Below are 12,460 nucleotides of genomic sequence, written 5' to 3' on the forward strand. Positions count from 1 at the left end.
AGGGGCCCGAACCATGGAAAACAGCCCCAGACCATTATTCCTCCTCCACCACACTTCACTGACACTATGCATCGGGGTAGGTAGCGTTCTACTGGCATCCGCCAAACCCAGATTCGACCGGCGGACAGCATGATTCATCACTGCTCAAGAGTCCAATGGCGACAAGCTTTACACAACTCTAGCCGACACTTGGCATTACACATGGTGATCTTAGGCTTGTGTGGCTGCTCGGCCATGGAAACACATTTCATGAAGCTCCCGACGAACAGTTCTTATGCAGACAGATCGGTTGAAATGGTAGTATAAATTGTAAGCTTGCCCAAACTTGAAACTCACGCGCCGCCTATGAAGTCGTTTCCATGGTCGAATTTTGCCTATAGGCTACTTTGAAGCAAAGTAAGACATGCCTCATAATATGAAGTAAAACATTCAGATTTCAAACAATGAATTTCAAAATGCATCCTGCCTCCAGCTCACATTGTAGCGTGGTGGTGACACGCTGATAGCCTTTTTGCCTGCACTTGAACGTTGAATGGGAGGAGAGCTTCAATTAGGCTACGAGTTGAGAAATAAAAATAGTAGGCCTAGCTCTTTTTAATTGTACACCAAAAATTGCATTTACAATTGTTGTGCAATGGGCTTATAAAAGCACATTTTACTCTTGCAGTAAGCAACTGAGGAGCTGCAGGAGGAATCCCACTCAAAATAAGCTCTGTATGCTGTGTGAGTGATAGTTATGTTGGATAAATCAGATAGGCTACATGACTAACGCAAATACACACGCCAATTGTATTCCACTATATTATGCAAATTAACCTATAGACCGATAAGAATGATGGTCAAATGTATTTCCATCAATGAATAAATAACATTTTGCAATGGGAGTTTTTTTGGACTGCAACAGTTTTATTTAACAGCTTTTCATTGATTAATTTGTTTTCCAAAAGCTGACAATTGTTGGCTAACCGAAAACCCTGATTGGCAGAATAGTCAAAGTTAAATAGCTACAACAGACTCTATCACTTCTTCCAAAACTTGCTGTAATCATCCACTTTGAAATCATCTTCGAATTCCACTGTCTTCTGCTTAACAGCTCCCTTCCTGGGATCCCGCTTCCGCATTCTCATTTTCCTTTCTTCCTCTGAGAGTGTACTGATGTCCACAGGCATCTGGAGAAGGGATACAATACCAAATCCTCACATCAGATGAGCATTCAAATGTAGTATTCCTGAATAGCCAAACACTGCAAAAACAGATTATCAATTTTTTTTCTTCAGTTCAAGGATGCTTACCATGAGTATCCTCTTGGGCTCTTTGTACCTAATGTTAATTGTGGAACCATCGGGTTGTACGAGCAACAGTGGATACAACCGTTCATACTTCTGTCGACTGCTTCGTACAATTGATGTCTTGTTGGAGTTGTGCTGAGTGGTTGTTGTGTGTAAACTCGATACACAAAGGAAATGACTCTGAGCAACAATCTCTTGTAGACATCTAAAAGACAAAACATTCACAATGTTGAAACAATTAGGATCTAGAAAGGACAAACTAATATAAAGGCTTCGTGCAAATGTACTCAGAAGCTTGCCGCGAGCTGCCCAGTGATGCGAGCCTACCAGATGAGCTAAATGCCTTTTATGCTCACTTCGAGGCAAGCATGAGAGCAGTATATCGGGGATAGTATATCCAGAGAGAGACATGATTCCGTGAAAGAAAGTATGTTACAGTCCCTGATGTCTATCTGGTAGGAGATCCTCACCCTGAGCTCATCTACTTTATTGTCCAGGGACTGAACATTAACGAGTAATATACTCGGAAGCAGTGGATAGCGAGCATGCCTCGTGAGTCGGACTAAAAGTCCGCTCCGAATACCTCTTCTTCACCGGCAGCGTCTTGGAGCAGCTTCTGGGATATTCACTCTGATATCCTAAAGTTATTTCCGGCTGTATGTAATAACAAAACAAAAAACGTTCCGGGCTAACAACGTAAGAACAAATAAATTACAAATAAATACTGCAAAGTTGCTTAGGAGCTAGAAACAGAGCTTGCTGTTGCTAGCACATTTTTCCTAGGATATAAATATTTGGTTGTTATTTTACCTGAAATACATATGGTCCTTTTTTGGCTGGATATTTGTAGAATTTTGACCTATTTTGAGTCATACAAAATCATGTGTTCTCTACTCCAACAATTAATCCACAGAAAAAAGCTAGTTAGTTCTCTTTGATTAATATCTAAAAAATAAAATACAAAAACTCTCCTCATTCATCTTTCCGCTTCTTCTGGATTTGATATGGTGGTTGGCAACCAACTTTAAGGTGCATACTACCACCAACTGGACTGGAGTGTGGACCTCTTATCTTTCAATCATGTGGGTCAGTATGCTCATAAAAACCAATGAGTAGTTGGGAAAGGCGGGACATGTAGCATGTCAAGCATCTATTTTAGCTCCTGGCTACACATGCCTGCAGGAGCAGTTTGGATGAAATGATTCACAAACATGCACATGTACATTTATTTTGCAACACAGACAGTTTAATCAGCATGTAAGAAATCATTTTTCACTTCTCTCATTGACTTCCCCAAAACCCGGCCTGGTCGGGTTCTATTGAACAAATTCAGGTAGGTCCCTCCCCGTTTAGTTAGTTTCCGTTTAATAAACGTGTTGCAACAGAATCGTCATATTAAATACACTCCCATGGGTGTATTCATTACGTATTGCAACTGAACCAGTTTACCATTTAAGAACCAAACGGTAGCAAATAAAGCAAAACCTGAATTTGTCCAATATAAACTTTCATTTTCTTTGCAAAACGGTTTCGTTGGAATAAACGGTTAGAAACGGTTTCTGTTGCAAAACCGACTAAACACTTTGCAACAGAATCTGCATAATGAATACACCCCTGCACAGAGGCCTGTTCTGTATGTTATTTTGGCATTCAAACGTATATAAAAAATAAAAAAAATTAAGACGCATACAAACATGGTCTCTTTTTGCTTTCTTGACCAAGGCTGGTCCAAAATGCAAGTGTTTCAGCCAAGCTCAGTGCTTTCTGTGTTTGTGGGAGAGCCAGCAGAAAATACAGAGCGTAGGGGTTGGTAATGTTCTCTATTTGCGCCGTGATTGGCTCAATGTTCTGTCACTCATGGGGACACGACATCACCGCAAAATCTACGGGGAGAACTTGAATATTCAAGCCCCTTGGGTACTGCTATAGATTTACATTTGAAGTGCCCATCCAAGTCCGGCTCAAGGTCATTTGCCACAGATGAAATCACATCAAATCACGTTATATCTACCATAGCTTTGATTGGACTGTCAACATCATACTTAGCTAGCAAGCTAAATCTTAGCCAGCAAAATGGAGAAGAAGTCATCATCATGAATCAAGTCGGCAATCTACTGGCAAACCGTTTTTAGTCCTTGTCATATGAAGAAAAGTTAGAGATAAAACGTATCGGTGCTCATCAGCAATTGGACATAAAAATTACACAATTACACAAGAAAACACAAATTCAACCTTGTTCCCCCCCAGAGTTCTCAGTTGTCTTGAAGGCACCATAAATCCAGAGAATGTCAGACATTGATGACAATATTTGCCCACAAGAAGGACCACCATGCCACCTTCCTGTTCAAGCGAGCACAACAAGGCTAGTCCAAAAATGTATTGCATGCTGCTGCATAAATTATGTAATATGCCAGGGTGATATGTATACTGTAGCTAAGTAATACTAAGTGTATGTTGTGTGGTAAGCTGTTAGTAGCCCATGTGCTTCACCATTATAATTTGGTCTATTTTCACATCTTAATGAGGCGGCAGATTGCCTGGTGGTTCGAGCATTGAACTAGTAACCAAAAGGTTGCAAGATCAAATCCCCAAGCTGACAAGGTAAAAATCAGTCGTTCTGCCCCAAGAACAAGGCAGTTAACCCACTGTTCTTAGGCCGCCATTGAGCATGCTTTTGCGGCACAGTCGATAGCGTGCCGGACCTCTGGCTCGAAGGTTCGAGACCTGCTCCCTGCCTGTTTCATTACACTGGTGTCGGAAGTGATCGGACCTTGCATCCACGACAGTGCGTGAGCTTGGCCGGTGAGCGCGTTCATGTAAGACGTAGAGTCGCAAGCTAGCGCGAGGACGCGCTCTTTGAAAGGAGGGAGTAGTGTAACGACCCTGGGTTTATAAGCGCGGAAATCGACTCTGCCGCACAGTCGATATCGCGCCGGACCTCGGGCTTTAAGGTCGAGGGTTCGAGACCTGCTCCCTGCTGTTTCATTACAGTATTGTTACACGGGTTACATGCAAAATCGCCACTCACTTTACTTTGAGTAACGAAAGTATATTGAAGCCAATCACTAAAATAACTGGTTACATGGAGGGATGAATGGCAAGATAGACCGCAACGCCACTCGGGAGCCGAAGGCACTGTATCTCAGCGCAAGAGGCGTCACTACGGTCCCTGATTCAAATCCAGGCTGTATCACATCTGGCCGTGTGAATCCCATATTGCGGCGCACAATTGGCCCAGCGTCGTCCGGGGTAGGCCGTCATTGTAATAAAAATGGGTTCTTAACTGACTTGCCTAGTTAAATAAAGGTAAAAACATGTTTTGTTTGTTTTAAATTACAGGGCGTTGAATACGGCTCAAGCCGCAAGTAACGCCCTGGACCAGAGCTACTTGTTATCTAACGTGCGTCCCAATGAATGTCTTCAAAACCAACATTTAGTTTATTTACCTGTTTAAAACACTCTTCGACGTCCATACTTTCTGTAGGGCCATGTCGGATTTTAGCTAGCGTTTTTCTCAACGGAACATATAATTTTTTGGTATTCTAGCTAGTTATCTCGCTAAACGTTATGTTTTAGATTTCTAAAAGAGAGAACAGGAAGTGGAAGGTCGTGCGCAGTTGTCCCGGTAAATAAACGACGTCAGGAAACAGTTACCATCCAAATGGTTCCTACATGTGATAAACCACGTCCTGCGTGATAAAAACACATCCTGCGTGAATACAGTCATTGGTTTGAATCAAATCAAATGTCAACATTTAACAATAATGTAATACAGTTGAGTTTATTAAAGAAGAAATTGTCAACTTCATGCGTAAATGTATACATGATATACTTTATTCCTAGTTATATTAATATGCTCTGTCTGTGTAGTTCAGTCTTCCTGGGATGTTTGTGGGCAGGGAACCACAGGCTGAAAAGCCGGCTGGTAATGCTGTAGTATAATACTAATTTCTCTGTAGCCAGAAACAAGGCTCCCTTAACTGTCTCCTCAGTCTTGTTTGTTAATAAATTGCGGATGGTTGAAATATTTTTCTTTACTAATTAATAATACATAGAGTTAATATATGTAAGAATTCCTCACTAATGTTCTTAGATGTTCGGTGATTGCTAAACAGTGTCATCTGTCGTGGTTTTTATCAGCCTTCCGTCAGCTTATACACTTCAATAGGCCACATGTGCAAAGTCATTCACTTTAATTTAGGTTAACTTTTTTTTAAATTTTAGCTGAGAAGGGAGGTAGAATTGTAATATTTGGTTACTATATATTAAACATCTACAATTCATCTGACTTGGTCCAGCCATTCCATCCACAATGAAAATTTGCATTATTGTCATTAACCACTAGAGAGCGCACAACCATAGGATAGTATTGAGTTTTCAATGTGTCAACCAAAGCGCTCTATCACCTCAACTTGAGAAGTGTTACACCGGCAACTCTATTAGGGCTTATTTGATTCAGCTGTTGTATTTCATTTATTTGCTGATCAGATCTGTTTGTTGCTATATTTGAGTGTAAGGCCTGCCCATTGGCTTTAAAGTAATTCAACCGTAAAATACAATTTCTTTATGACACAATAATAAAGACAAATAAACGCATGGCAGGGCATATTTTAGTTTCCCAGTAGATGCTGAAACCATGTTTTCTACTGCCAAGGGTATGAGCAGATGCTGGTTGGAATAAGTAACAATCCCTCTACTTTCCTTCACAAACAACGGCTGAAAGTGAACTGTTAGAGGTGTGTGTGCAGTTGGTGGCTGTGCATGTGGCTTCTTTATATCCCTGGAGGCCAGTTGAACTGTATTATGATGAATACTATTTTCCTCTTCAATTCCAGAACCAATTATTCACTTGAACAAAAGAAGATGAATTGTGTGGCAGGTATAAGTGAGTGTTGATAATGGTGGAGGCTGATTCTCAGGGGGTGCAGTTTCCATCCACAGTGGATCACCATCACCTGTTGCTATTAATACTGTAGTTACCTTACCTGCGGCATTAGCAGAATTGTCAGATTTGATATGACAGGGTTACCCAACTGGCGTGGGTGGTTTTATTTGCCCCCAAAAATGTTGGGACATAAAAGACTATATGCAACAGACATTTGTCTCCACGTGATTTAGATTTTGTTAATATGTTCCCAATTATTTCCATGCATAATAAAGAGATTGTAAATCAATTTAAGCAAGGTTTGAATTATTATGTTTTACTCAAATATATCTGTTTGGGCTTCTTTCAGTCAATTTGCGGTCTACAAATTATTTGTAATTATGTTTCGGTCTCCAGACCATCCACTCAAGAAAACAATCGGCCTGTGGCTGAATCAGGTTGATGATCTCTGTGATATGATGGTATTACGTAGCTCTAGTGCCTGACTTTTTTAATTTGTATGATTAATGAACTGTGAAATGGCTGAAAACCATTCAAATATGTATTTTTTTTCAAAAGTTGATGTCAAAAAGATTTATTCACAGTCATCATGTTTGTGTTTATTTCCTAGCCAAGAATAAACCATATTGTAAATGCATGACAGTGAAATTAGATTCAACAGTAGGAGAGGGCAACCTCCCCCTCTTTTATCAAGCCCTCCAAGGAAAGGAAATATTGTACCGCACTGTCAGTCTGCACCCAATCGCTGTGTATAGCACTGGCCTTTCAACACATACACAGAGCCAGGGCACTGCAGAGGCAAGCCATTCGCTTTCCTCACAATGCGAGTTTGCCTTTTGTTCTGCTAGCCTAGATGAATGAATGACCTTATTGTAAAATTAACTTATCATCAGTCTAATTTATAATCTTTCTGTGTTATTGTGCACACGTCTCAGTTTTCAGTATTCCAGGGTTCTCCCCTTCAAAGCTAGGGCTCAGAATGGTGCAGCGGCTGTGGGCAGGTGAGTATGGGGGGAAAAAATGATGTCTGATGAGGAGAAAAGGCTTGCTTTGTACGACATAGATGGCAAAGGACTACCCAGACAGCAGGCCCATTATTTTTCAGGGGTAGGACAGAGAACACTGTGGATCCATGTCCATGTTTATATAGATTAATCCCAAGAGTAAGAACACACATATTTAGACATTGTTATTCAACCTTACCTTATCTGTTTAAAGGAGCAATCTTCAGTAGCTACATTCATTTTTGGATTTATAAATTAAAGATGTGTACCCATTTATTCTTAAAGAATATAACTTAGAAATGCCTCATGAGTTTAGTCAAACCCCATCAGAATCCAAAACATAAGCTTGTTTTACCCCAATGTTTGTAAACAAACTAAAAGTAAACAAACATTGTATAGCCTCAACACACGATTAGAACTATTATTTTGATGTCATGGATGGTCAGTCCTTGCATCCATACCTCTATCAATGAATTTGAGAGTGGTTACATTTCTCCAGCCACACCCCTTGGATTTTTAGCAAAACAGTGGAAGCTGGCAAGGAAAACATACAAAAAAATAATAATAATAATAATTTGTTTAGACGATAACTGAGAATTTGCATTAAATACTTTCTTATGAAACCATAGCTTTGATATCAGACTTGCATATGTAATAATAAATCCCATTGACTGACTGTTAAAAGGTGTGTTTAAGGTCTCAATTGAATTACCAGATGTCTCATAATTGTTGAATTTAGTCTTGAGTGAGCGCAGAAAAACTGGAGGAACAGGGAATGTTTGGTTGAAGGGGGAGAACACTAACAGTGTAGTTTTTCTTATATTTTATATTTTCCCCTTCCTACAGATGTGACTTGTCAGGACAGGACTGTCCAGGGGCAATAGTACAACTCATTTCAGTTTGTCCCTGTACACACAATCTGGACTGACTGCCTCCCCCATGGAGTCCCCATGTCCTTCTCAAAGGAATTTCAGACAGGGCCCCAGGCACCCTGAGTGGCTTGTTTGACTTAAGATAGTTGTGGGGGAAACCATATTTTTCTTTCACCTTATGCCACCAGTACACCATTGCAGTTCCCTTCAACAAATTGTTGTTGCTCAAGACAATACACGGACTGTTGAGAAGCCTTCTAATAACACGTGTGAAACACAAAGCATCTGAAAAATACTGGTTTGAGGAATATTGTTTGAAAGGCCTTCAAGTGTTACAGTATGTAATACAGCTGTAGTGGTAAGCGATAGGGATCATAGAATACAAAACATCTAGACGCTTGTGTTCTGTATAACTGATCTCTGTGGGTGCTTTCTCTCCTACACAGGCAAATGAAAATGGGTCCCAGACAATGTAACAGTTGTTGGGTGTTTCAGAGGGCTTATTGTGTTGTTTTGTGTGTCTCGTTCTTGGCTCTGCAGACGAGCAGTCTTGCCTGCCTCCTGCCATTCCAACTCCACTAGATGCCCATGCCAAGCATGTCATCTGCTATGGTTACCAACAACTGACATGTAAATATTTGTAGTCCCAATTACTGTATCACACAGAGAAAGGGCTGCCTGTTGACTCGCTCCCAGACTAATTACATATCGATGTTGGGTTCGTTCTGGCGCCGCAGCAGAAATCAAAGGGGATCCTGAGACACCATGCCAAATAGTCTCATCTTCACAAAGGGGAAAGGGTATTAAACTATGATAACAGAGTTCTTCTCTCACCAGTCTCTTGGAACATTCAGTTGAATCAGAGAACATAGCCCCATGTGAAAAATGAATTTAATTCAAATGCATTACTGCAAATAATGCATTTGTAAATATGTTACTATAAATATGAGATACATTGTCAATGTATTATTTATTTGGTTTTGTCTCCAAATGTATGCTTATACTGTATATCCTGTATTATTGTACACTTTTCTTCCCTTTAGTGAAAACAAAAAATCATTAGGAACTCTGGAATTAGTTTGCAAGTTTACATCAGTTTGTACAGTTTACACTTGTAAATGTGTAACTGTATAGTTAGGCTACTGTATATCTTAAAGATGTCTTCAGAAGTTCCTGATTAAAATATATAGAGGTCCAGTTTGAATATGACCCACATCCTGATGAAACAAGAGATAAATGATAAACCAAGGTCATATCTTAGCAAGAACAATGGTCAGACTCAGACAGCTGAATGGGTTCTGGCTGCCAGCCCTTTATTGGGAAAGTTTAATTAACTAAGTGCTAGTGGTCTTGTCCACAGAGCATTTCATGCAAAGAATAAGGGTCAAGAGGTAAAGGTAGAATTCAGCTTAGGTGAGGATATTTAAATCCTCCACCTACCATTGTTCTTTAGCTGTGGCAGAGTGCGTCCTAAAGTTATATAGCAGACCTCATGTGGTGAGTCAGAGAGAGTGACCATTGTTATGCTGATTACAGAAACAATGACTGAGCCCTAATGAAGCATTGATGACTACACCCCATATAGCTCAATATTTATACTTTGTCCTAATCAATTGGACCATAGTCTACACTGTAAAAAAAAAAAACTATTTTGATCAGTCAAAAAATAAAAATACTTCAACTTGTTACAAGTGTCGTGTCTTTGCTATCATTAATCACGTAACTAATTAACTAGGAAGTTGGTGCACCAAGGAAAACTATTCACATTACAAAGTTATCATTTCCTAAAATAACTTTTCAGATATTTTATCTGATCAATTAGTCTTCGTATTAATGAATGATTTACTGTACCTCACATTAGTCTAATTCCAAACGTTGTAAATGGTTGTTTATCTGCACGAAAACCAGTCTTCACTATGAGTCATCCATACATCATTTGTCTTAAATCATTTATTTATTACTAACAAAGTAATTCACAGATGCATGCATAAACAAACAAACATGGTAAATGTGGTTACATGAAATGATAGGAGAATGTGCCCTAGTGGGCTGAACCGGCATGGTGGCTTGTTTGACAAAAGGGGAAGTGGGGTCGACTAAGAAGTCACTACAGAGTGATAATTATAACAATTGAAATGCTAATCCTTTACACATGAACGCTCACTCATTCGAGAACAATTGCAATCAATATATATATATATATTTACGCTCAGTGTGTCATCTCGATCGCTGGTGAAAAGTTTGTCTTTCGTAGAATTGTCTGTCTCTCTCCCTCTCTCTCTCTCTCTTGGTTAGAGGGGATAGTTCAGTGACATTCGTTATATAATGGATGTTTCGGTGGTTGTCGTTCTTCGCGTTCAATGATACCGAATTCCTATCTGCAGACTAGTAATTAGTATCAAAGACTTGTTCTTACTCTGTCGGTATCGATAGTCTAAGAGTTTAACCACATGGTATGGTTAAAAGATTCAGCAATGGTCTACAACCTTTGTCCTCCTAATGGAGAAAAACATGGTCTGCAACCTTTAGCCATGTCGTAATTGAGGTAAGCTTGGTCTGCTGATAATTTCTCAAAGTTGGGTTTTATTCGCAATGGCAGAAAAGGGGCTGTCCCAGGAGGCCTGACCCTAACTGGGCTCAAGGGCGGTCCTCTGATTTAGTTCAAATCAAAAGGGAATTGTATTTTTCTTCATTAAACAGTCCACAATCATATTACACAATTTATACAAACAGTACCATACTCACTCATTCATCGTATACAACAATTAGATGTAAACCTCATATCTGAGGCTATTATATAAACAGCGTTATGGTAATGTGGCCACACTGTCTCCCATGAGCTTCCCAAGTTGTAACAAACGGACCAGTTTGTAGCTGGATTCTTCACCGATCTTTTATACTTTCTCTGGAACATGAAATTTGTTCGTACCTCAAGTTCTGTGAGGTGGAAGGATTTCCTTTGTCCTCTATGAAAGTTTACCCTCTCTCTACTATGTGGCCATGTGGCAGCATCTTCTCAGGAATTCATGACCTCTGACCACAGCAGCCTAGTTGAAGGAGGCAAGGGGGAGGCAGGGAGAGGGGGACGGGGTTGGGGTTGTTATACCCAAAGAGGCCAACGTCATGACAATTAAATGAGTTCGTTTTCTTAATTGAAATATATAACATTTGTTGAAACCAAATATGATTCAATGCCAACTGTTTTACTTTTAAGTGCTTTGACATTCTATAGAAATGTAATAAATGATTACATTTAGTTGTCACAATATCCTAACCAAGCATTGGCTAATTTAAAGGGATTCTCCAGTACTTTTGTAAACCTTTTGCCAGTATTTCTGAAAGTAGAGCTCACAAGCCAAAAGTGGTCCCCAAAAATGGCATACTACGTCACATATGTGCATTACGTCATTGCTCTCGCTCTCTCGCTCTGCTGTGGGTGCATCTGGTGTCTCTGGGGGGTCTTTGGCCTGGTTTGCTAACTACCTCTTTCAAAGAGTGCAGTGTATAAAGTCAGAACATCTGCTGTCTCAGCCACTGCCTGTCACCAAGGTAGTACCCCAAGGCTAGATCCTAGGCCCCACACTCTTCTCAATTTACATCAACAACATAGCTAAGGCAATTACGAAGCTCTCTCCTCCATTTACATGCAGATGATACAGTCTTATACTCAATGTCCAAAAAGCTTTCTCTGCCCTTAACCTTGTTCTGAACACCCCCAACACCAATGTCATGTGATCTGGTAAGAAGAATACCCCTCTACCCACTGGTGTGATTACTACCTCTGAGGGTTTAGAGCCTGACCTTATACATGTAATTTGGAGTATGGTACACTGTCCTTCTCTCAGCACATATCAAAGCTGCAGTCTAAGGTTAAATCTAGACTTGGTTTCCTCTATCATATTCGCTCCTCTTTCACCCCAGCTGCCAAACTAACCCTGATTCAGATGACCATCCTACCCATGCTAGATTATGGAGATGTAATTTATAGATCAGCCGGTAACGGTGCTCTCGAGCGGCTAGATGTTCTTTACCATTCGGCCATCAGATCTGCCTCCAATGCTCCTTATAGGACACATCACTGCACTCTATACTCCTCTGTAAACTGGTCATCTCTGTATACCTGTCGCAAGACCCACTGGTTGATGCTTATTTATAAAACCCTGCCATGTTTTTATGCTACCATGTTGTGTTGCTACCATGCTATGTTGTTGACTTAGGTCTCTCTTTATGTAGTGTTGTGGTGTGTGTTTTTCCCTATATTTATCTGTTACTCATGGTGAGGGGCTAAAGGCTCATTGGTGGAACTTGAATTGCTAGGGACCTCGCCCATGTGGGGGAAATGGTGCAGCTCAGTTTCCAAAAACCTTTCCTTTCAAACTAGGGATTTCTTGTTTAATAAAGGTAAGACAG

General features: G+C 40.2%; 1 protein-coding gene across 1 annotated transcript; it reads right to left on the bottom strand.

The window, feature by feature from the left end:
* Nucleotides 1-881: 881 nt before the first annotated feature.
* mrpl55 (mitochondrial ribosomal protein L55) lies at nt 882-4,930 on the bottom strand. Its single transcript, XM_035737433.2, has 3 exons — nt 4,736-4,930; nt 1,293-1,494; nt 882-1,169 (listed from the first exon to the last, which is right to left on the bottom strand). Exons 1-3 carry the CDS (start codon nt 4,777-4,779, stop codon nt 1,020-1,022), a joined length of 396 nt encoding a protein of 131 aa, XP_035593326.1. The 5' UTR covers nt 4,780-4,930; the 3' UTR covers nt 882-1,019.
* Nucleotides 4,931-12,460: the final 7,530 nt, after the last annotated feature.

Source organism: Oncorhynchus keta, chromosome 26 (genome assembly GCF_023373465.1).
Source record: "Oncorhynchus keta strain PuntledgeMale-10-30-2019 chromosome 26, Oket_V2, whole genome shotgun sequence".
In the NCBI taxonomy this organism is placed as follows: Eukaryota; Metazoa; Chordata; class Actinopteri; order Salmoniformes; family Salmonidae; genus Oncorhynchus; species Oncorhynchus keta.